This window comes from Etheostoma cragini, chromosome 7 (assembly GCF_013103735.1).
Source record: "Etheostoma cragini isolate CJK2018 chromosome 7, CSU_Ecrag_1.0, whole genome shotgun sequence".
NCBI lineage: Eukaryota > Metazoa > Chordata > Actinopteri > Perciformes > Percidae > Etheostoma > Etheostoma cragini.
The window spans coordinates 11,634,321-11,661,044 of record NC_048413.1 but is presented as its reverse complement, the minus strand read 5'-3'; the positions used below and the strand labels follow the sequence as shown (position 1 = coordinate 11,661,044).

The window sequence follows — 26,724 nt, the reverse complement described above, 5'->3', positions numbered from 1 at the left end:
TGAGGGACCCCAAACTTTTGACCGGTAGTGTATATATATATATATATATATATATATATATATATATATATATATATATATATATAACAAGACCCTAAACAACCTCCTGACTAGAGTATAATTAAGTATAATTTGGACTCAGATCCCAGGTCAGATCATGTGTTCTAAGAGCGAGCGAACCTGTGTAGACCTCTAATATTTCTTTAACAGCCAAATTTGGAACCAGTGATTTAAAGGGCTACACTCATGGAATGGGAGTTACTACTTAGAAATTTCAATGTCAAAACTATGCAAAGAGAAAAAAGTAAAATGCAAGCCATAAATCAGATGCTGGCTGTGTTTTATAATATATCATGTTTTGCCCTTGTAGTCACTCCCAGTGACTCCCAGGAGGCAGTAAAGTACGTTTGCCAGTTGAAGTGCAAAACACGTTTGAAACATAACTGGTAATTTGTATATTGAATGTAAATTGTCCCTCTGAATATTATTGCTTTATCAGGCTTGGCCTCGTTTTTTAATGTGTGCATGAATGTCATTGTAATACAATACACATTAGCTAGTCATCGAGATGAAAACAGGAAATAACGTGATGGTAGTTATTGAAATGAAATTCACCCCTCACATCTCCTCCTCAGTGTCATCTCTCTGCCTGACGATGTGAGTCAGAGTTATATGCTTGAACACAGAGAGACTGACTCATGCAGCCTAAAGTCATACAGAATGGGCACACACACACAGAGAGACTACCTCCTTCAAAGCCACATATCCTGATGACACATTCAGTAACATATTATCAGAGGACATATCACAGAAGACATGCATAGATAGAGGAACACCGATTTGATTTATAGTACCTGGAGGTTAAGGTGGAGAGAAAATGAGAGGGTCACCTGATGTCTCCCTCCTCTCACTCTGGGGAAGTGTCATCAGGTCCAACACCTCATCAGAATTGTGTATGATACTACTGCATGTCACTAACTTGTGACAACACAGGTGAGTTATTAATCATAAACGGTCACATCTCTGCTTGAAATCCCAGTTGGGAGCTTAGGCAAAGTACTAAACTGTTTTTCATGCATTTCAGCCACTTATCTCGAGCACACACGCACATCTTAATTAGCTATCAACTAATGCAACTCAAACGTGTTTTCCCTCTCAGACACGTTCACTCTGATCCTCTCATCACTCTCATGTGTGGCTTACTTCCATCTCTTCTTCTTAGTGGCATGTGGTGATGACTGAAATGTTTTGGGAACTTGATGTTCTTTTGAGGAGACGAGGGATTATAGTGTAAGGCTGTGTCCACTTGTGTGTTCTTTATCCATAAGTTTGTGTCTCCTTGTGTGCACACCTCTAGAAACTGAGCGAATACACACTAGCTAACATCATCTAACAGCAGTTAGGGTTGACGATCCTTGTAAATAATCTGGTCTCACGTGGCTGAAAGACGGGATAATTCAGGGTTTAGAGGGATAAAAAAACTGCAAGAAGATGATGGAGCAACCAAAGGATTGGCGGTAGTGGAGGTGAGGGGTTTGTTGCATCTCGCTGTCATACCCACCCCGTAATTGTTTAGTACTTATGGTGGGAGGGATGGTATGTGTGGGCAACATACTTCTCCACATATACACACCCAAAACCAAAATACACACTAAGAGATTCCGTCACCCTAGAGGGAGTCATTTGTGCTCGCAGGCGGTCAGTTGGAGGCTTTTACGGGTCGTTGTGTAGCCGGCTCTCTATTCCTGGAAGAGTGTTCTAGTATCTTTTGATCAAATTCTACCCCACTCTCCAGTAACCCGCTTCCTATGAATTGTGGGCTAATTGTGTGTGTGTATGCGTGTGTGTGTGTGTACATGTGTGTGTGTGTGTGTGTGTGTCTGGGTGGTCCGAGGCCTTTCTATTCTTGATTGATTGTTGTCATCTTGGTGGATTATTGAGTTAGCAGTGAACATGAGGCTTGCTGCAGCATCTCGGTGGAGCAGGCACACATACATACTGTACACACATGTATCATCATGCCGATACACTTCTTTAATTCAACGACTGGTGGAAATATTTCAGGGAAAGGGTCCGTGGCTGTGTGTAATGAATTAACATCAAAGAATCTAAAGTATGTGTGTTGGATAGATGAAGGTTTAATGCTCATTAGCCTGAGTATTGCCCTTGGCTGGCTGGGTCAGCAGTCCACATGTGTGCATAGGGCATAGTGGGCGTTTGTGTGAATGTTAGAATACCAGTGAGCAGCGTGGTGTTCAACAAAAAAGGGGAAGTAGACAAAGATAGAAAAGGTGTAAATCAGCTTCCTTACAAATTCAAATATCTTTATTCTATTAGGCTTTTCATTATTGCAATGAAAAAAATAAAATAAGATAAGACCCCAAAGCTTTTTGCGTTTATCCAGCCAAATAGAATAAAAGCTGTTTAACACATTTTGCAGAGCTGTTGGATCCCCACCAGGGATTACCAGAGGACATTCTGAAACCTATCTGATTCTGATTCTGATTGTGTGGAGGGAGCTACAAATTTACAAACTTTGACTTGACAAATGGACAGAAGAGGTCAAATATATTCCCCCCCCCCCCCCCTTTATGTGTTGGAGTCACAGATGGTTGCTTACTTAATCAATCTTCACCTGTTATCAGGTGAAGATTGATTAAGTATTTGCTCATTAATATCATTTATCAGGTATAAAGTTGCCTTTCTCACATATTTGTCCTTTGAATTCGATTGGAACAGGACATTGGATTTGAGTCTCATCAACATTACGCCCTATGTCGTATCTCTTCATAAAATATTCTCTGTTTGTCCTAAAAAGCCAAAGCTGAATAATGACTTCCCAAAATGTCAATTCTTAAGGGTCCGTCCTCTAAGCTCCCCCAACATATTTAACTGCACCTCATCTTTACTGATGTCCTCCTGCATGAGTTTTATTGAGCTCTCTAGCCATGACCCAGAGCTGAACAGAAGATGTATCACCCTTTTGACTCTTATCCAGGGGATAGAGAGGGGGTTATTAGGAAGGGAGGGAGCTCAGTCGTTCTACATTAACATATGTCGTTTGTGATTTTCTCCGCATTTTCTCTCATCTCTCTATTTATCTGTTTTTGTGCCATGTTTTTTCCATAAGATTCTCCCTATCCATCATAATTTAGTTTCCAAGCGGTTATTCATTATCTAATTTTTTCCTCCTTCCTTTAGAGTGAAGGCTTTATCTTCAGAGCTATTTCTTGACTTTGCTATCATTATACTTGGTGCAGGTCACAGTTCACTCACTGTGACCTCTGTTGCTTCTCACCTTTCTGTGGGGTTATTGCCCTTGTCCTATGTGCAAAGGAGTGTTCATTTTTAATTATCACTCAGTATTTGATCATCTCCCTCCCCTGCCTGTCACAATGTCTCATCGGGTTGCTGGTAACATTTCCATTACATTAGGAAAAGCAGCCACATCTGTGTGTGTCTGTGTCTCTGTGTGTGTGTGTTGGTGTGTGTGTGTGTGTGTGTGTGTGTGTGTGTGTGTGTGTGTGTGTGTGTGCGTGCTCGATGATGCGTTCCTATCATTGCGGCAGAGACGAGATTCCCTTCTCCCTCATCCATCTTCAAGCGCTTGGCTGGAAATGACATGTCGACACACAGCGAAACACATCGTTGCTTGAGACACACAAGCACACACGCACAGAGAATGGGATTGGTTTGGCGATAGAATTCTAATCCCCCCCACCCACCCACCATACTTACCCCGAAATGGTATGCTAATTGAGTTGATGCAAATAGGGGCTCCCAGTCTAAAAGCTTTCCGAAATGCTCGTTTATTTTTAATTTTTTGCTGTTGCACACACCAAGAGCTCAGGTAGGGGGGAAGGGAGATAAAAAAAGGACATCATAAATGAATCAATGTAAAAGGAATTGGCCTAAAACTGCGGTGTGTGTAGTAGTGAAGAGGGTAAACCTTTTATTATTAACCTTTGAATTTGTCTTTTCATTGTTGAGGGTTTAACTTTGCTTATGCATGTGCATGTGAATGTGCATTGTTTGAAAAGCACGTACGTCAATAAGCGCCTAAGCTCACTGCAGTGGTATTATTAAAGGAGGCCCTCACCTCCCGTAAAGTTCCCAGAGCATTCTCATTCCTGGAGGCCGTTGGCAGGAAGGTTGGAAATAGTGAGCGCCTCTTTAGCTCAGCAGGGGCTGAATCGATAAATCTGTCATTGTTTATCTTACAAAACTTCCAGTCTTCACCTCTGGCGCTCCCACAGTCGGAGGCTGAACACTCAAGCTGTTCATGTCTGCTTGCTCAATGTAGGATTGTTGGACAATTGCCGTGAGGTGAATGGATATTGTCCTTTATAAACTTTGAGCGGTACATGGCCAAGTTGCCAGTGTGTGTCTGTAGGCTGCCATTTTTTCTAATGCAGGGACACAGACTGTTACTTTGGCAACCCCAAAGCCAAAGTAACAGTTTGTTTCCCGAACATTGCCAACCTGATAACCAACCTGATAACATTTGTCTCTTTCTTTTTCTTTTATCTCACTCTCTAGGTGTTGGCATTAGAAAGACAGGTCTTTGACTTCTTGGGTTACCAGTGGGCACCAATCCTTGCCAATTTCTTCCACATCATCATGGTCATCCTCGGCCTTTTTGGCACCATCCAGTACCGTCCACGCTACATTGTGGTGGTGAGTACATGACTGAGTATAAGTGCATGTGAAACTCTTTACAGTCTGTCCCTTAATCCTGTTCCTCAGGGTTTTTGTTAAGCAGTGTCACTTTACTTTGCATCAGTCATCAGGCCTGTTCATTTGATTGGACATGTTGTTGCCTTTCCTCTTTAATTGCAAAGTGTGCTGCAATCTCTTGTGCATTGTGCGACACCCTCAAATCACTCTAATCCCATGGTAATTAGGGCTAATTAAAGGGGGGGGGGGGCTAAGGAGCTCATCAGATTTATACTCAGCATTGAGTTTTTGGACACAGAAGGTCATTCTTTGAAACACAGTGCAAAGCATGTGACGCCCGCTGTTTCATTCCTTTTGTTAGAAAAGCGCCACTGGGAAGCTTCCTAAATGTGCTTTTATGCACTTCAGTTTTCATCTTATACCAAAACACTGTAGACATTAAAACCCTATTGCGAGCAGCATTAGAAGCAGCACAGATGGCAATGTTAATGACAGGAAAAGAGAGTAAATAAAGAGAGACCGGGGAGATGTAGAAGGATAAACGAGAGGCACACAGGAAAGTATGAAAGAAACCGAGGAAGAAGGTTTCAAGGGAGGACAGGAAGGAGAGAAAGTAGAGTTCATGTCAAGTGAAAAAATGGGAGAGAGCAAGCTAAGGGGTTTCATGATTCAACATGTATGTTTTTACAAAGGTGCTGCTCTTGCCTTCCGTTCTTCCCCTGACATTTTAATCACACAATTCACCGGAGGATTTTACAACCCTCACAATGATGACTCTGTCTTTCTGTGTCTGTGAATACCACTCAGTGTCTTTCAACGGTTGGCTGTCAGACTGTACAATTTTATAAATGGTTGAAGTCGTGAACTTCCTTCAGCCTGAGCAGTTAAAAATGTTTGGGCTCCCTCAGGGTTTACTGGCACCTTAAAAAAAAGATGTATTTATGTGTATGGTATTTAGAGGTGTGTGTGTGTGTGCGTGTGCGTGTGCGTGTGCGTGTGCGTGTGCATGTGTGTGTGTGTGTGTGTGTGTGTGTGTGTGTGTGTGTGTGTATGTGTGTGTGGTACTTACTTGACTTTGTTTAGGAGCGCATTTATTGGACCTGCTTTTTTAATTCAGTATCTGTCACATCCTGCTCTGTTCAGTTCATCTAGTTTCCATGGAGCTAATCTGTCTGTGTCTTTGCCCTCCAGTACACAGTATGGGCCGCTCTGTGGGTGGCCTGGAACGTCTTCGTCATCTGTTACTATCTGGACGTAGGCGGCCTGTCCAAGGTGAGCCTTTCAAAATGTCTGTCTGCCATTTCCTCCAAATCTTTCGTCGTGCATCTGTCAGCCAGGTTGGGTTGGCTTTGTCTGCACTGTGATGAATGTTCCTTTTTTTCCTGAGGTCACAGTTGCAGGCGGAGGAATTAATCCTCATTTATATTCCTGTGATCATGAGTTGCGCCCCTTACATTATAGTTTTTTTAGAGCGTTGAGAACTTCATAATACCTGATGTACATTCATACCGTGGTTGTAGAAAATAGTTCTGATGGGCTGGCAGGTGTTAATAAAAAAACTAAAGACATATCTATCGTATCTGGGTAAACTAGCTGCCATCACTGGAGTGGGTAACTACTACATCCACACAGTTTACCTTTTATCTTTTAAAGTAGGTGACTGTCGTCCCAAAAATCTCTTCTTTCACTGTCAGCCAGTTTGGCATCGCCAACATAGTAATGGCAGCAGTGTTATAGATCACAAATCATAAATCAGCCAGCAGATTAGTCTATAACACGCCTGAAAAAGCCTCACGTTTGAGTTTGGTTTTTCTCCTGAAAATGATTCAGCTTTAATCCTGACAGTGTGCCATCATTTGTTTAATTACACTTACATAACGTCTCCAATAAGACTTTTTGTTTGTTGTGAAATATAAAAGCATTAGTGAAGCATTCCTGAGCTTTATCAGCACTTGACATTTATTTTATCTCTAATTAAGTATGATGCAGATGCATATGATAAATACCTCCCTAAGCTTTAGGAATCAGCGCCATACACACCCTCGACTGCTCCACAGAGATGTATAATTGGGCCTTGAAGAATGCCTGTGTTCCTTTTTAAATTGTGTGTGTGGTGTGTGTCTGCTGACAGCGCGACAGTCACCTCCCTGTTAAGTTTCAAGTGGAAGCTCACAGTTTAATAGGTAAATAATCTGGAAAAATCCTCCCTCCCAAGCCACCACGCAAACACAAACACTCTTTTAAATCTGCGCTGCTCCCCTGTGGTTCCTGAGTGCAGATTAGATGCATATTTATCCAGACAAAGAGAAGTGTTTGGGTGGTCACCTCTCAAACTGTAAATGTATCCACCCTCCCTCCTCATGACATCTTGTCTTCTCCCTTTTTTCCACTCGGCTGACTGCTCCTTTGATTTCTTTTAAATTTATTATTGATATTTTGTAAGTTTTATATTTAACCTTTTTCATTTCAGTCTCCTCTCCTCTCCTCTCTTCTCCTCTCCTAACTATTGATGGGTGTTCTGCCCAATTGTCCGCCTGACCATTGAGAATAATGAATTCATGTAGACAACGTTCATCTCACACCAGTTCAGACAGCCAAAATGAATTTAAGAAACACCTTCACAAGCTCTGGCGACTTTGTCATTGTGTGATAGACCATGGCTCCATCAAGTGTGCCTCCTGTCTCTCACTGTGTGTTTGTGTGTGTGTGTGCATGTGTGTTGTATTCTCCTGCATGCTTCCTGCCAGAATAATGAGGCTTGTAGGGGCCAGCTGCTTGGGGCTGAGGCTGGGCATTAACCCGACAGATGGAGCCAACCTGGGCTCCCAGCTCTGCATATGCTGGCCAGGAGGAGAGCTGGCTAATGGAGCACACACGCACACATGCACAACTGAACTTGGCACGCAACTTTCTGAGGTCCCCAACATATTCCATCATAAAACCGAGTCAGCTAATTCTGTTCAGCTAGCCTTGACCGATGTTGACTGGACTGTTCTGGAGGGTGTGTTCATATGCATGTGTGTATGTGACTGGTGTGCGTATGGGTGACAAGGCCCTCGAAAGGGAGGGGGCAGGTTGTCAGAGTCCTATGCCACATGCTCCGTCACCTCCTATTGATCCATTATCCCCTCCCCCATGGTGCAAGACAGACTGACAGACAGACCCCTGCTACTCTACACACACCTCTGTTTTAAACAGCCATTCACTGCTTCTCTTTTTATTCATTCTCTTTTTAACTCTGAACACAGTGACAAAGAGACTTTGGACATGTACGCACCAAGCTGTCTGAATTTGAAAATAAAGGTTTCCTCTACACTCCTTAACTGAGCTTTTGACAAATGTTTTCCAATAAATAAAATAGAAAAATACATCTTAAGCTTTGATTCTAACAAATCTATTTTAAGATAATTGTCTCTTTTGTCTTTTAATATTAGCAAAGAATCATATACAAAACAGGAAGTTGTGTATTAGTCAGTCAGTCAGTTGATTCCACCACTCCAAATTTAAAATAATCTTTACAACTTGCATGTCATGTTACCCATAGTGATTTAAAGCCAAAACCAAATTGATCTGATTAGGTATGAGAAAGGATTCACAATCAATTTGATTTGATAAATAGCTATCACACCCCCAGTGCTGGTCCAAAGTGAGAGAATCTCAAGTCTTAGCGGGGATTATTACATGCGCCTACACTGCTTTGATTGCTGTGATTGCTCACATTGATTGTCAATATAGCTAATCACACAATACAGGTCATACACACAACTTGTATTTATGTTTATTTATTTGGACAACTTTGTGAGCATAATGTAGGGATTTGAAAGACAACAGTGTGACAGATTCATCTGTTTTGCCTTGTGTGTTCTACAGAAACATATGTCTGAGAACACCTTAATTGTGTTTTCAGTTATATTAGCATGCAATAAAAAGAGATATATGTGTCAATAGACAATTTTGTTGCTGCTGACTTTTGTTGTTACTGACACACACACACACACACACCAACAAACACACAGTGACTTCAGACTTTATTTTAAACATGCAGAACTCCCTCAACACAGCCTTTCTAACTCCTGAATCAATATGCAGCCACCACGTGTGGACATGTTTATGAAATTTAAGTAAATCTTTTTAGAGTCAAAGGAGTGAATTAGTCATGAGAAATAAGATTCTAATCATCACCTCATGTCTCTAGTGGTTCCAGTAATAGGATAGTCTCCAAATATGAATTGACTTATGTTTGAGAAAATAGTTTGAGCAGTATCAGTAGACTAACCTTGAATCTATGAAGTGGGGGAATTGATTTGTGCTTTTGTGTGTATGAGAGAATAACAATAACACTCCTGACAGTAAGTTCCCAAAAGACTGAATATTGACTACTGACGTACTGCAGTTGTGAGTGTGGCTGCAATTTGGATATAGATGGTTTCTCTAGCTCGCAGGCTCAATCAATGGCATCTGTCAAGTCATTAGACTTCACAATTCTACTTATTGACTCTCAACTGCCCTTGTTTTGTGACTATGTGAGAGAACGACAGATTGACAGTAGGAAAATAGAGACAGTGGATGATGATGATGAGTAATCAACATTAAGAAAGAGAGGGAAATTATACAGTAGCATCATTATAATATTGTTCATAACTCCCATTAAAGTAATTTGAAGGGCTGGGTATCATTCAAACATTTTCAAAACAGCTACCGACATAGATATATATATATATATGTACTGTATATCTGTGGGTACCAATACCAATACTGTGACTTTAATACCGGTTCCTGAACGATACTTTTCTCAATACCAATTTTATAAAACAAATTTTAACAAAAGAAACATTACAACATGCTTACGACATTACACATTACAGCTCACTCTTCATTTATTTTTCAGCTCTTACTACTTGAGCCCCGTCTCTTTACGTGTAACATAGTTTTTCCTTTGTGTCTCTATGGCACGTAATGTTAGACAGCCAATCACAAGCATTATTAGATCTTGGTAGAAGCATGCTGCATGCTTATTGGCTCACTAACGCTGATGAAATTTGCTCCTTATGAAATTTGGCATTGAATGACGAGGAATTTTTTGAGACTCGATACTAAGGAGGCAATTCAGCCTGGACCTAAAAGGTGTCAAATTCGGTTTCCAGCCCTAGTCTTTCACACTGAATGCACAGATCTATTGTTGACAGTTGTTGATCCCAGCGATATGTATGTGTACATGGGAGTGTGAGTGGGGGTTGATAGGAATCAGAGATGTTTCCTGACAGCGCTTGGCTCTATTAATAATGCATGTCTTGTCACTGAGGGGCAAATGCGGGGTTAGATTGCTGTATTGGGGTATTGATTGGTGTGAGCGTCTGTGCGTCTGTATGTGTGGGCTCATACGGCTGTGTTAAAATTGAACATCACCAGGGTGTACAAGAGCTACAAGTATCTAATGCTTGATCTAAAAGTGTTTGCACAGTTTAAGAAGTTGTGAAACGTTTGTAGGCTCAGACCACATAATAAAGCCCTAAAGAAAATCTACGTTAAAGTAGTTTATTTACGTTCTTTTTTGGTTATTACTGACTGTCGACCTGAATAAAAAATAAAGTTATGTGGCATTCATTGTTTGTCTTTGTTCATGTTTTACAAAGAGTTTAACCTGAGCCAGACCGACAACAAAGATTGAAATCATATCACATCCCCAAAGGGATTTATAGTGTACAATTATAATATATTAAAATATATGACGCGCTGGTATCGGATCGGTACTCTGTATTGGCCGATACACAGGTTCAGGTATTAGAACCGGTATCGGGAAGCAAAAAAATGACCATTTCTACTTTAGACATGTCCTATGTGTTGTCATTCTTCAGTTAGAGCTATTAAAACGTTGGTTCACCCGAACTGTCTCTTAGTTTACTACCTCTGGTGGTATCTTTAGATATTTCTAAGTTTTACTTGCCCTGGTTCTCAGTCACTGAGAGTTATTCCTTCATACAGTGGAGGTGAATCTAGTTTCATTTGTAGTGCTCACAGCGCTGAAAAAATATTTTCAACAGCAACATCTCTTTCATAAAACAATGTTCCTGTTTCTGTGGATAAACCACAAAACACACTGTCAAAAGTTTGCAGTGGGATTATTTATTCACTAGTAAATAACTCCAAATAAAAGTGTTGGCTATGACATCTGTGACTTATTCGAAGAAACAGACACATTGTTTCTGGAAAAACATGTTGCTGTTTTGAAGAAATTATAATTTTCCAGCAATATTGCTCTGTTTACCACAACTATTGATTGGATTGCCATGAAATTCTGTGCAAACATCCATGTTCCCAAGAGAAATGAAACTCTTATGACTTTAATCTCCTGAATCTTCCTCTAGCGCCACCCTGAGGTAGAGTGAAATGTTTAAGTTAAACTATTGGATGGACTTTGACATTCCCACTAGTCTTGATAGCTAGTAAAACTTTATACCTGCTTAGTATCAATTAGAGTTGTCTTTGAGAACATGTTAGTATTCAGATGTTAACATTTAGCTCAAAGCAGCGCTGTGTCTAAGTCATTGACAGTAAATATTAATGGACTAACCATCCGGTTGGGCGAAGTCCTGCAAATGAAGTTCCGTAAACCTGCATTCTATCTGAATCCTAGCAGGGGGCGACACATGTGGTTGCAAAAGGAGGTCGGTTTCTGTATCAGTCTTTGAGAAAGTGACCCACTCACTCACCTCACTTAATTTAGTCTTCTGAAACACAGAACGATGTTCATTTTTTGAATTATGGGGCTTGTTGATTTTAAAATCGGCGATAAAGCAGGGGGTTGTTTTAGGGCGTGGCTATGATCTGATTGCCTGTGAAAGTGTGTAATGTACTGTAGAGTGTAAGGACTCCACCCTCACACCTCCCTCTTGTCTAAAATCATCACATCCGCCATCAGGAGGGCTGTGCCCGTAATGGCAAACTTGATAACGGATAGCAGATTGCCACAAACCAATGGGTGACATCACACATCCTCTGTCCATTAATATTACACAGTCTATGGCCTAAGTACTGGACAGTCTTGCACAGCTGCTGGCACAGCTGTCGAGTCTTAATGTTGTTTGTAATTGGATGAACCAACCCTTTGAGCAAAAGAGAACAGCCATAATAAAAAAAACACCCAGCATCAACATCACATGTCCTGAGATGAGCCCCTTGCCTTCTGTACAAGATCACCTGTGATCCAGCCTTGTTTTTCTCATATGAATGAATTTACATCATAAGTAATGAATAGAGTCCAAGCAAAATAGTTTGTTAATCTCTTTTTAGGACAGTGACCTGCTGACATTCAACATCTCTGCCCATCACTCTTGGTGGAGCGAACACGGGCCGGGCTGTGTGAGGAGAGAGATGCCAGAGGCTCCAGGGGTCCGCACAACAGAGAGCCACTCCTACATCACTGTCATGGGCTGCCTCATGGACTACCAGTACATCGAGGTTGTGCACAGCGGCACACAGATTCTCGTTGCTGTAAGTACAAGATGGTAATGTACTGTAAATATGACTCTAGCACTGACATATTCACATGCAGGAACACGTCATTGTCACAGAAACTTCTCAAATTACTTAACACCAGCAGGGGCCTCACTCACCATGAGATTCCTGTACGTGAAAGGTGAACATGATAGAAAATAAGGGGATGTTTTTGTTTTCCCGTCAAGCTTTTTTCTCAATAATCTGCCACAGAGGTCTGTTATTTTGTCTATCACAGTCTCCCTTCCTCTACTCATTGTTTTGTCTGGCTGAGGCTCATACCTGCCAGCTGCTAACAGGTTACTCAAACACTGGAAGGACTGTTATTGTCCTCTTTGCACTGTATGAATAGACCCGTAGCACACATCCTGCCAGCACACACATTTGCACAGACTTATGTATGACTGACTAAACCTAATATTGGATGGGAGCCAGGACCTTCTTAGTTGCCAGCAGAGCAGGTACTTGGGTTCAGACATGCACATTACACACATTTTCTCACAGTAACATTCACTTACACACACTTTGACTCCATTGCAATATACATAAACACTTCCACACCTATTTTTCCACACTCTTCGCCTAAATACGTGTGGCAGCGGGTGACCGAGAGAAGGAGAGAGCTTACACACAGCAGCTTCATCCGCCTAGTTTTCATTCTGATCATTTTAATCTTGAATCTTACACTTGGGAGAGCACAGTGAATGCAGTTAACTACATGGAAGATTAGAAAATTAGCAGAGGGACCTAGTGTTGGGGAAGCACTGGATGGTACCATTCATCCCATCACCCCCATGGAGGAAGGTAATAATATGGCTGACCTCACTTTATAGCTCCAACTCTCTCACTGAACCTTGTTAGCCCCTGCACTAAAGGCAGTGAAGTGGTATATTCCTTGCCTCATGTGGATTTTTACTCCTCTATAGGAGCTGACACGTTTTTTGCCTGCATATTTAAATGGTATTGTCAAACCAAGTATACAACACCATATCCGTGGGAACAGCTCCCTGGAGCAAGGAAATTGATACTGAATTCCTAGTGGCACAAATGGCACAGTTTTCCTTTTACCCTTGCTTCTTCTCAGGCTAAAAGCAGAGCAATGCTTAGGAAAATAGATTCCTTTGAGATGTACACTCTTGTTTAGGTTCATCCTCTTTTCCTCTCTCTTGGAACAGAGGGCCAGACAGAAATAGAGTATTGAAGGAGTGAATGAAAAGAATAGGAAGAAAGTGGGGTGTCCCTTTGTCTTTGCTAGAGAGGTTTCAAGTTTGCCATGATAGACCATTAAATATTTAGTTCTGGCTCCAAGGAGCATGTTTCATTAGGATGAAAAATGTGGATCCACTGGCCAATAATGGAGGCATCACTGTCTTCTCTCTGCCAGATTCATCATGAGCTAGAAGGAAGCTGTTCAGAAGTGAAGCTTTGGTAAAGTCAGGCCTGTTTTGTTGCTTATTGCCGCTACAGGCTAGATTCAGTCAAAAGTAACTTAGAGGTTTAAAGGATGAGCTTGGAGTGGAGGAAACCTTTCCAAATTGGGATGATGTATTATTCATTGATTCATCAGTGGGGGGATACGTTGTTTCATTTCTGCCATATATTCTTTGTTGCCCTCTCTGAAGCCCAACTCACACATCCATTCTACAGTACATATTGCTATTGAATGGCTTTGTTTTTCTTTTACTTTTCTTTTAATGACAGATTTTTCTGTTGGTTTAGTCAGCAGAAAATTCACACCACCTCTCCCGATCCTTCCACGATCCTTCCCCTTTTTTACTCCTGTGTGCTGCTTTTGCTCTTAAATAAAACAGTTGAGTCTGAGGAAACATCTCTGGTGAGATGAAGTGTAGTTAGGAATAAAGGTATAATTGAGAAAAAGAAGAGAAATTGTGCAAGAGGTGATGTTCAGTTTGGATCTGTAGACATAACTCTAACATTAAATGGAGTAGTGAGAGATGGCAAGGGGTTGTCACAGCTGCTGAGTTTTCCATAAAATATACACACACACACACACCATATTATTTAGCGTAGGTTATTACCGCCACAGTCGATGCTTTCTTCCGTTGCCTCTTTTCCCTGGGAAAATGTTTTGGGAGGATTGTGTGGATGTTGATAATGGGTGAAACGGCAGCCTGCGTCATTCTCTTGCTCCATTGCTCATTTCCTCTTATTTCATCTATTTTACCTCATGCCTTCCTGTCTCCTTTTCCTGCCCAGATCTCACACTGTTTGACCTTCATGTCAATCAAACTCCCAACAACTTCACTGACAAAAATGATGCTTCTCTCTCTCTCTCCCTGAATTTCTCCCTCACTGTCACTTTTGCTCATTCTCTTGTTTTCTCTGGAGCCTAGCTGGCTCTGTTATGTCAATCTACAGTCTATGTTAAAGTAGTTTTTTTTAGGGTAGTGTGGGAGACGAATAAGGGCCCTTGTTTAATTAGAGGGGCCCTCTCAGCAGGCCTGGGCAGACCTTGTGATTACAACTCGGGGCTGGGCTTGCCGATAAGGTCCAATGTGTGTTTTGTGGCTGTTCAGGTTCACTCAGTTCAGCGGACAGCCCGCCCCCCCCCCCCACCCCCCGTCTTTTAAAAGGTTAGGGCTCGCTTTGATAAGTCCATTAGCCCTTGTTGTGTTTTCAAACTCTCCCTTTTGTGTATGCTGCATGGGGAGTCAACTGGAGGGATCTTTGATGTGTTTCTATTTAAAGTGCAGTAATTTGTCCAGAATCATGAAATGGCCATGCATTGTCTAGTATAACAATAGCATTCAGCACCTCTGCAATATGTCAGCACTGACATGCATTGTAACTGCTCTGCAAGATTTACAGAATCTGCTTCAAAGGATAATAAAGAGCTGAGGATTAAAAGACTGATGATGCAGTAGTGAGCAGTTATTAGGTCTGCTAGCTGCTTCCAAAACCAAGGAGGAGAAGGGCCCAAAGTCCAGAAGAGAGAATTATTCTCCAACGGTGAACTGAATATTGTGTCGGGCTACTCGCAGTACATCGTACAAACAGGACTGCTCGCCATTATACTTCAAAGGCTGTCTCCGCCAAAATCTTTAATTGTTAATCTGCGTTGGAGGGAGATGGATTTTCCTCCGAATAATTTTACTCTAATATTTGGTCTTTTTAAACTTCCAAGAGTAGGCTATAAGAAGAGGGAAAAGACGTTAAAAAGTGAAAAACCAAGCAATATTGAAGAAGTAAACCTTCTCTTTCAGCATGTTTGCTTTTCTTATTGCTTGTTGAGTGTGTACTTGTTTTATGTAACTGCCTGATTTGCCTTCTTTCCATTTGTTGAGAGCCCCAATTTTTTCCTCTTCACTTATCGGAAATCTTCTGTATGGGGCTGCAGGTGACAAACAAGCTGTGTTTTCTTTCTTCAGACAGCTTTTATTTCTGCATGGGTAGCCTCTTGTGTCTGTATGTTTTTTTTTGACATCACACTGCTGTTATTTGCAGTTATTTGACACGGAAGATGCATATCAGCACTGTACACACTTAACAACCCCATGTGGCCCTGTAAGCTGCATAGATCTGTGTGTGTGTGTGTGTGTGTGTGCGTGTGCATGTGTGTGTGTGTGTGTGTGTGTGTGTGTGTGTGTCTCTCTGAGAAAAGAACAGGTGGATTTGGTCTCTGCAGTCCCTATCTCATCATGTTTTATCATTTACATGCAGCTGCCCACACACAAACACACACATCTAATTTTCTGCAGAGAAGCCTGCGCCTTATTGTCAGGCAGAAAGTCCTGTGTTATTAACCCACAAGACATCTGCACCCCCACCCTCCCCCTCTTTCTCTCTGCCCCTCCTCCTTTCTCCCACGTGATATATTTTACCTACAAATTCCTTTCATCATGGTGCACCAGGTAAATTGTCTCCTGAACCACAATCCATAGTGTGTTAATTAGCTTGTACAGTGGCTAACACACCCATGCTAAAGTTGATTAAAAAGAGGAATAAAATATCTTTTGGAAATTGATCTTAATGCCTTAATTCAAAATATTTAGATAAATCCAACCTTTTAAGCACACCAATTTTCTTTGTGAATGAATAATGTATTGTAAATAAATAAATGTTCTTTCTTAAAAAAACAGAGGGCATAACATACACAGCTCTATGTTAAATTCCCATAGAGGCAGGCACATTTTTATTTTTAACGTCCAGTTATTTAATATATCCAGGATATTATGCATCCTGATAAAGTTTCCTTGGCCTTTGGAATTAAACTAACCCCATTTCATCACATACCCTTCACCATACCTAGAGATTGGCATGGTTTTATTTCAGTTAGCTTAATAGCTGGTCTGATTTGCATTGAGAGATGCTTTTATCTGAAAGTGCCCCCATCTCAATCTCTAGGTATGGTGAAGGGTATGTGATGATGGGGGGGGGGGGGGGGGGGGGGGGGGGGGGGGGGGGGGGGGGGGGGGGGGGGGGGGGGGGCTATTTTAATTCCAAAGGCCAAGGGAACTTTATCAGGTGCATAATATACTGGATCCATGAAATAACTGGCCTTTACAAATAGAAATCAGCCTGCCTCTATGGGAATTTAACACAGGGGTGTGTATACTTATGCCCCCTGTATTGTAAGGAACAACATCCATGTATTTACAACACATTATTCATTCACAAAGAAAAATGGTGCACAGGCCTGGGCCCTCTTCCACAGGTCATCTCTAATGTATAATAACTCAGGAAACAGACAGATATAGGGCTGAAACCAACAATTATTATCATTATTGATTAATTTGTTGATTCTTGTTCAACTAATCACCAGTATGATTTCATAAAAAACTGAAAACAATAGCCATATAAATTCTCCAGAACCCAATTGCTTTTTTTTGTCCAACCAATCAGGAAAAAACAGAAGAGATTTAAGTTATAATGCTATAAAACGGCAGTGTCGTTTTTGACCATGTTAGCTTTTTTCGGTCGACCATTTTAATCCAGGCAGAAATATCTATAAGTGTAATATGGATTACTATGATATTTTGTACAGACAGTTTTGGTCCTCAGTGGATGAATCCTACTGACTTTTTTAATCCTCTGACTTATCTTTTGACGCAGCAAGCAAGTAAAAATGTTCACTTATCTTGTGAAATATCAGATTTAGCAGATGAATTGGCACAGTTTTTTAATAACAGACACAAATCCCAGATGATTTCTTTGCTCATCCTCTGATTTTTCCACTAGTCCCACCCTGCGGTTGACAGTTGTGGTTTCAAGCATTTGATCTAGCGCAATCATCAGGTCAAATTCTGAATTTGTCCACCGAGCTAACTGAGACGGTAAACATTAGAATTACTAAACATCAGCATGTTAGCATTTTCATTGGGAGAATTTAAGCATGTAGCCAGACATTAGCGTTTAGCTCAAAGTGCCGCCGTACTCAAGTACAGGCTCAGAGAGCCGATAGCATGGCTGTAGATTTGTAGTCTTGATGCTCGATAAATGACTTAGGTGACTTCATAGACACAATTTTAAATGGAAAAATTGAAAAGGCCTATAGGATGTAGTTGTTCAGACCTTTGCAGTGAAGAGGACTCATTTGTTGTGGAAATGACAGATATATCCAACTAGTTGACTGTAACACTGATTTGTTGTAATCATAACTGAGACTACTTAAAGGCTCTAATCATTAAGCAGATTCATGTCTGGTAGACTGATGTTTACAAGTGAGTGTGTGCGTGGTCAAAGGTGGTCATGTGTTTTTCTGTACTGGCACATTCAGTGTACACCTGACCTTCATTAGCCTATGCAAATACAAGTAACCCTCCTTTCTAGCTCAGCAGCTGGCCTTCTTTTCACACACAGACCCATGCATTTCTGAGCCTTGAACTTCTTTTGGCCCTCATTATCTGAGAGAAGAAAACAGATAATGCTGAACTATCACAAATACCTCTTTTAGTTTCCTCTGCAACGTAGTAAATAGTAAATGAAGGCCCACTGGAGGACAGCTTTGCTTTTGATCTTTATCCATATCTAACGCTGCACTTTTCATGCACTTTTCTGCCTTCTTGCATCCTTCTGTCAGTTGTCAAGATAACTGTTCAGTGCTCAAAAATCCTACAGAGGAGATATAGATGAGGTGCCACTTACTGTTAGAGCAACAATAAAGCAAGGACACAGAGAGAGGTGTGGAGAGAAGATAACAGATTTGCAGATTGTAGAGTGACAGTGATGTGGATGGAGACCTGTATTCAAAAAGCTAAACTTAAAGCAAACAGTGCAGAGTGCAAGGAGAAAACACAAAACAATGATTGGCAGTTAAGTGAGTTGGCTTCAGTTTGGCACGTCCTCACAGCCAGACTGACATCGAGCCTCAGAGGACATGAAGGGGCTTTATGAGCTTAATTAATTTGACATCAATCTCTAAAATGATCCCTGAACTCCAGAAATGACAGTGGGAAGTCAAAGACGAAGAAGGAGGGGAGGGGGGTTATGAGCGTGATTATTTAATATGCAGGGATATATAAGTGGAATTGTCACTTGTTATTTAGGACAGTGACCTATATTGGCTAAGGACAGCAATGCCTCCAGCAAAAAGGCGCATTGAGTGTTCACTTCTGATCTTATTACCTCGCTGTACATCACACTAAATGTACCGTACCCAGAGAAAAGAAAACTAGAAGACACAGACATGAGCAGAAATATTAAATTCCATTCTCCATGCAGCAGCCAGACTTTCTTGCGGTCAGCAGTTATAAGTCGAGGAGTAAGAAACTGTGCTGATTTCACCTTCCGGAGCAGTGAAAGGTTCACTCCTATGTTTAGCATTCACTGATTTAAAGGTATTTCATGAAATTTCTGGTGTTTTGGGTTTTCAACTCACAACTGTTATTTGAAGTGAGGCATACTGTATAGCTGTAGTAAGTTTGCAAAATGAGACATATCCCAGAAAATGTCCCAGAAGTCCCTTTCACTTTTGACTAGTTTCTCTTATCAAAACAAATGCCCTGTGACCCATGCACGTAGTGTGTTGCCATGTGACACGTTGCACATTTTGTCACGGCAAAAATGGAGATGAATGAGGGGGTTGTGTTTTTTCACAGTATTGTTTTAATTGGTCTGATCTGAACACTGTCTGAACAATACAGTGTTCGCCACCACGACCGCCAGTTTAGAGAATAACTTTTGGAGCGATGGTGTTCGTCCTTTCAGTAGACTGTTTCAGAGACTTGTATTATAACTATTGGTTCAAGTTGTGATGTTTTTACTCCAACTGGGATTATTTAAGTAGTATTTGTTTTAGGATAAGCAATTTAGCACGAGAATCCACATCTGCTCACCGCACTGCCAAAACAGGAAGTCCAGTTCCAGAGACTTGATTAGGCACATTGAAGCTGTTCTGCCAACTTGTGGTAGTCAAACCCCTTACTACTATTCTAAGGCTATATCTACCCTACTTTATCATTTTAAAACGTATATCTTTTGCCACGTTTACACCTTGCGTCCACACTACTTGAGCGTTTCTGAGCCCCTAAAACGGAGATGTTTGAAATAGCTGCTGACTCTATTTTAGTTTGGAAACATCAGGGTTATGTATTAGTCTGAACGGGCAGAAATGGGCAGAGACCTTTTAAAACTTTGACGCAGACTCCCATGTTCGCTCCCTGATTGGGTGTTATCAGTAACAACATGTCCTTCCCTGATTTGTCACGCCACTGTTATGTCGTGTGAACATCAGCATTGACTTCTGGTGGTTAATTCAACATAGATACTGAATTACAGCCATTTCGGCATTTTGTTGATGCTAGCAGCGATTGTGCTACTGCTGCAGACACGTGCAAGCGATTATTTGATTGATTTTTAGTTTTTTAGCCAGTTTTAAATGAAGACGTACTAGTGTGGATATAGTCTTAATGTTGGTTTTTCTATTCATTTGTCATCCATCTGTAGGCTTCACAAACGATCTCTCAGTTTCAAGCCTCCTCTGCTGTGACATATTGGCTTTGCTTTGTTTGACTCAGTCCCAGATTACGACAGAGATCTGAACCCTTTATGAAAATTAAACAAATGTGCACTCATGCATAGATATTATCTCATAAGAGCACACACTTGGCACACACTTTTACAGGACAAACACACAGACATAATGCAGTCTGAAACATGTGTGCCCCCTGCTGTTAACGCCATCTTGTGTTTGACACTGGCTTTATTATGCTAATTCACCTCCATTTCACCGCCACTGTAATGGTTGGAGTGAGAGTAGCAATTAGATACTAGAGAGAATGTAGTGAGAGACAAGCAGAGAAGAGTTGCGTATCTTATCCACCCCATACAGAGACAAACCTATTCACTTTTCTACGAGACATTACACCTGCGTTTCATTCATTTTCCTTCAATAAAACATTGAATCTACATCTGGATGAGCTTCAATGAAGGCCGGGAACAAACCCAAATGGTAGAGATGAAAGACTTGCAAACTCATCTCAACTAATCACGCCATCTTTGTTTCTCTTGTAATTACACAGGCCAAGTTAAGTTATAGGTTGAATGAATGTTATATAAATAGCCACCACCAGACAGTTGGTCCCCCCTTGGGTTTTGTGTTTGTGTACCCAGTGTGCGAAGAGGGCAGCATGCCCAACGCTGTTTTAATTGGCATGGCAGAGTGCCAAACGATGGGTGGAAGCCTGGGTGGAGAGAGACTGTCTCTGAGTGTCTGCATGTCTTGGTGTCTGTTTCTGAGTCGATGACAGCCATCTGCCAGTTCCACAGGCTATTCTCAGCACTGTTTGCCCGCACGTGCGTTGGCATACAGTCACTTTGTGCACTCGCTTTGTTGTTTTCTGGTGTTTGTGCATATGAGCTTCTACTGTATGTATACTCTAGAAGCCCTGTCAACTCCGTAAGCATTGCCAACACTGATGTTACAGTAAAGCAGAGTGCAGAGTGACAATGATATATATTGTCACCTTTAAAGTTGGCAAACTCCATACCAAAAAGTTGTGTATTTACACATTCAGCTCCCTTGTTTCTGGACACCTTATGTATGTTTAGTCTGATATTTACTCTGAATAGATTTTGTTACAACTGTGCAAGATGAAGGCATCAAACTTTACAGCGGGTAGTTCAGATCAAAATGATGGCCGAGTTTGAAGACGGGTGTGGTCCGAGCAAAGGTACCAGATTTACGGGTGTAGTCAGACCCTGGCTGGATTTGGTGTAGTGGCTGGTGTGATCCCATCGCAAGATGGTCTCTAGTTTTCATTTTCAATTAATCAGTTGATTCTTTTTTTTTTGATGATACAGACTAAACAATTAGTCTCTAAAATGTCTGAAAATACTGAAAATAAATGTCCAGAGCCTAAGGTGATGTCTTCATGTGGCTTGTTTTATCTGACTAACAGTCCAAAACCTAATCATATTCACTTCACAATGTTATAAAACAAATCTTCACATTTAAAATACTAGAAATGTAAAGCTGTAAATTTTTGACGTTTTTTACTCGATAGCTAGGCTTGATACCAAGTCTATTTGAAGCGTTCTATTTATCATGTCATATATTTATCATATATTCATTTTAATAGTCTTAACAACAATGTATATGTATTTAAATTAACAGACGGTAATGTATGGCGAATGGTCAACTGTTTACTTTTATTGACAGGAAACATTCAACATTCTACTTCCTCTGTTAGAAACACACCTTAAACAGCTTAGAGCTCAACAGATGAGCCTCATTTCATCATTTTCACAAACTTAAAGTGTACTTCAACGTAAAGTGCAGAGCAAAGCAAGCAAAATCCCATATCTTGGGATTTCAAGCTAAAAAGGCATGAGGTTTAAAGGGATTTTAGGCTCGTCTTCCAGCTGTAATGAACTGAAAATAGCAGCCATGCCATAACAGTCACACATGTTTAGAGAATTTATCAGTAATTGTTAACCTTTTTGTCCTAGCTCAAAATAAAAAAATAAATGTTAATCACTGCAGAAATCTTTTCAGTAGTAGTAACAATGATGATCTACAGTATCTGATTGGCCGATATGATTGGCCTTCACGTAGACCATCGATCAAGCAATTTAAAGCCTTTATTGGAAAATAACGATCAGTGACCGATCAATCGGAGCACCCTTAGTTGAAACGAGTACTTGATTATTACATTCAATTTCAGTTTATCAAATTAATTATATAAGAATCAACGAATCGTTTCAGCTCAAGTGTTGATCTTTGCACAGTGTCCTGATGACACACAGCCACCGTCTCTCAAAATGGAGGCTGCATCCCCACAAAACTCACTCTTTTTCAGATGTTCTGTATTATTATGTTGTCAATCAAAGTGAACACACAGCTGTTTATTAACTGCACACTGCCAGTTCTGCGGAGTCCAACCTCTCTTGTTTGCTTTTGTGTTCACAGCTCCTGGGCTTCGTGTACGCCTGTTATGTTGTCAGCGCTATCACCGAGGAGGAGGACAGCTGTGAGTCACTTAACCTCCACCTTACACACACACACACACACACACACACACACACACACACACACGTGCACACAAACAAGCACACACACAAACATCCTTCTTGAAACAGTTTATTGCAACAGTAAGTAAATCACTCTCAGACCCTCTCACACAGATGAAATAGAAAATACCTGAGTTGAGGAGAGCAGGGCTACATCTTTCTTCATCTCCCTCTTTTCTTATTCCACCCCACACTATCACCGCTCCAGCTCTCCCCTGTCTCCATCCCCTCTCCTCCCCCACACCAGCTGGGCCCTCTCTCTCTGTCTCCCTCCTTCCAGAACCAAAGGAGCCATGTGTTTCCTCTCCACACCTCCTTTCACCCATTCTTTGCTTTCTCTTTCATGTGTCCACTGCTCGCCTCAACTCTCCTCCTTGTCGGTCTGTGTGGTCCTTACCTCCTTTAATGTACTCTGGGTTCACTTTTCTCATTTTTCTCACTCTTCTCTCCATGTGTCCCCTTGTTTGTCGCTCCAGCTGTCTGTTGCCTGGCTAGGGTGGGTGTTTTTGCACCTCCCCCAAGCTCTTGTTCACAAACACACACACACATACAGTACCTTCCCTCCTCGTGCCTGTCTCTCTCCCAGCCAGCCAAACACATAAATCCTTCCTCTAAAGTGGCTCAGTATATCAGTACTCTAGCTCCTGTCTGTGTCGGTGTATGTTAATCTGCATTAAAACCTAAACATGGAGTTAGATGAGAATGACCTTCATTCTTATTCTGTCGTGCATAAACCAGACAGAGGGTGAGAAGAGGGTGTGGGAAAAAGACGACGGGGGATCGTGAAATGAGTCATCAGAGAAGAAGGAGAAACCAGAGACGGACACATGTGATAAATGACCCAGCTGCTGTGACCTCATAGGCAGCAGGTCAGAGGGCCTACTGGAGGTTAGCCAATCAGAGGGCAGGACACCTTTGATCTAAGACTTAGTGGCAGTCGTAAATATCTGATTAGCACCGCATTAAATCTCCAGGACGCATAGTGTTGTCCACATGCATGAGAATCTGCCTTTACATATTTTCCCTTGTAAATTTAAGTCAGTGCTTTGAAACAAAATAGTTGAATGTATTAACTCTCTGTGTGGATTAGCGAAGATTAAACGGACTTTCTTTGGCACATATTCACACACACTGTACGTGCTTGTTAGAATACTAATTATGGCTGTAATCATGTCAATCCCTTTTGTAAGGCACCCAAACTCTAATTTGATTTGAAGACAGCTTAATACAAAAAGTGCTACGTGCACTAATTACATCTTAAACAGTAGACTTGTAATTTGGGGGACTCATGATGTGGTTTTCGTGTGTGTTCCTGTAGACGAGTGGTATAGACGTCCAAGCAGTTCTTTGGTGGTCACATACCAGAGATTCACTGGATTTGAGTGGTTAACATCACCACCCCCAGCTCTGGGCAGTACCACTTAATCACGGCCCTAAGTAATCCCTGGAGGGCAATACCATTTCAGCAGGAGCTGAGACAACTATAATACAAAATACAGCCTTTCCCTTTTGTTTTCTGTGACATTTGAGGTTGGTTCAACCCCTGTATGGACTGTTGGCACAGATTGTGTTTGTTTAAACTCATAGCGGACAGTCATCTACATTTAAACAACTGAGTTAAAAATAACAACAGACCAATAGGGAAAGGTTGGTTAAAAAAGCCTTGGGTAAAAACAGAACATGGTGGGATTTTATTTAGTTATCTGGCAATTCTTCTCTGATCCAGGCTGTGCTGGAGTAAACCGCTGCTACATTTATACATATGCTAATTCACCTCCATTTCCCTCCCCTCCTTCCCCCCCCTCTCATTTGATGTGTAGATTAAAGCAAGTTTCAGCATTGAGCTCCCTGGCTGCCTCAGCACCTCTCCTCCTACTGAGAAATGTTCCTTCTCCTTACTTCCCCCTTGTTTGTTTTATTCCTGTTTCAGTTTATTCACAGTTGAAATAACCATGTTTGAGAATCCAATTTTAGTGTGTTCAAAAGCCCTGACACACCAAACCAAAAAAGATAATCGGCAGTTGGACAGCCTGGCGAGGTCAGTGGCTCGAGTCTGTTTGCTGTGTTCCGTGCCGTCGTCTGCCGTCGGTCTTCATTTTGACCGACCTGACTAGCTGGGTCGGAGGGCGGGCAATCGGACTCCATGGCCAATGTGATTGGTGAAGTTCTAGCCCTTTAATAGTGATCAGTGCGCTTATGTTCTGACAAAAACCTTTTGAACTGACCTTTGTCAATCTGAAATGAAGACAGATTCAGCAACTGCATGGCCTATTTCTCGCTTACAAGGTTTTTAGAAACACTTTACGCTGAACTATCTTTGTAAAATATGAGATTGTATTCTGAGTGAGCCGCCATAGAGAGCCAAAGTCACGCCCCTACCGGTGGACCTCATGGGACCTTAATTTGGAAAATGTTCACGGTAGTGAACAGGGAGAGGCAAATCATTTTTTGATCCCGTTTGTAATGAGCCATTGACTACAAATATGATGTCAATTTTAAAGATAATTTTTCAGCCGAAGAAAGTCTCAGTTAGCTGGAGGTTTGTCATAGTACCTCTTAGTTTTGTGTGAAACCGCTCAGTGAACTACATCTCTTGTTTCACACAATTTATGTCACCTAGCTTGATGCTTAACTTGTTCGCTAGCTAGCTAGATGGGAGCTGTTCCGCAACACAGGTAAGTTATCTTACCTGATGAGTGTTTTATCCATTGAGGTGTTTTCAGCAGATACGCAAAAGAACAGGCATGATCCTCTGATCATTTGAGTAAATAGACATTACAGCGTGACATCGTAGCTTCAGCGAGATGTTACACTCTAAGGAGTAAATCCTTAAAATAACACCGTAATTAAAACACAGAAATTTTCCGTTAAATAACAGTGTCAGTGGTTAAATAAACATAACATTTTCCGTTATATTGTAAATCAACAGAAATATACCTGGGAATCACGTACAAGGGACAATTCCTGTTAAAATTTACAGTTGTACAACTGTTAATCTACAGATATTTCTTAGAGTGTAGCCATGTGACATTGAAGTGTGTAGTCATTCTAATGACAAATTTTCAGTCTTATAATTCAACAGTTTAACAATAAACTGAAAGTTTCTTGGGTTGAAAATTATCTCGTAAATTGACGCACATCATATTTGTAATCCGTGGCTCAATTTGGGATCCAAAAATCATTTGCCTCTCCCCATTCACTAAAGTTCATATTTTTTCAAACAATAGGTCACACCGATCAGAAGTAGAAGGGCGTGACTTCAGCTCTCTATTATGCTCGGTTATTAAACCCGGGAGCAGCCAGACGCACGTGACAAGTTTGTCCAGTCAGCTGCCGGCTTTCAATTTTTGGGTGACAATACAGATCAGTGCCGCCTGCTGTTATGGAGACGTATTACATCTCGCTCACGCACAGAACGTACTCTCCAGTCGGTGTTGCTTTGGTGTAGTCAGAGCATGGATGTATTGAGAGAACGGTTCAGAGGCATTTTTTTGACTAACACTGGGACGCAGTCAATCCGAAAGTCGGGTTGGTGTGTCAGAGCCTTAAGAAATCTTTGCTGTCTCCCTTTCCTCTCTGTCTCTTTTCCCATCTCTGGGTTTCCAGCTTCAGTAAGGTGTGCTTGTAAAAAGTTAGAGGTCTCTGGTCCCTCGTTTTATCAGCCTCATTAACCGCCTTGCTGGTCAATAACTTTCATAGTTGTGCCTCACCAACAAAAGAAAGGTAGGAATAAGGCTCATGAGGGACAAAAAGAGGGGAAAGAGAGAAGGAAAGACAGGAAGAAGAGTATGGAGGAAAGCAGATGGAGGTGTTTGCAAGCCGAAGAGGGGAAAAGGAGACGAGGCAATATGCAGGAACAAACAACACAAGACAAGATGAGCTTTTCAAGAATAAAGAGATAAGACAGGAATTCCTCTCACGCCAGGCACTCTCTCACTCTCTAGGGAGACGGGTGAGTTAGATTTAAGTGCTCTGGCTTGCGTAAAGAATAGCAAAATGAAACACACACTCTCACACACACACACACACACACACACACACACACACACACACACACACACACACACACACACACAAACACAC

At 41.4% G+C, this 26,724-nt stretch overlaps 1 protein-coding gene and 1 long non-coding RNA gene across 3 annotated transcripts in view; one reads left to right on the top strand and one right to left on the bottom strand.

Moving 5' to 3' along the window:
• The window catches only part of LOC117947508, a 1,113,976-nt gene that overhangs the window by 598,067 nt on the left and 489,185 nt on the right, over positions 1-26,724 (bottom strand). The gene's annotated exons all lie outside the window — the stretch shown is intronic.
• The window catches only part of nkain4 (sodium/potassium transporting ATPase interacting 4), a 47,473-nt gene that overhangs the window by 14,336 nt on the left and 6,413 nt on the right, over positions 1-26,724 (top strand). For both annotated transcript variants that reach the window (XM_034876477.1, XM_034876476.1), the window contains exons 2-5: positions 4,540-4,677; positions 5,869-5,949; positions 11,968-12,168; positions 22,541-22,601. In XM_034876477.1, coding sequence (XP_034732368.1) covers positions 4,540-4,677; positions 5,869-5,949; positions 11,968-12,168; positions 22,541-22,601 — 481 coding nt within the window. The remainder of the gene's footprint in view (positions 1-4,539; positions 4,678-5,868; positions 5,950-11,967; positions 12,169-22,540; positions 22,602-26,724) is intronic.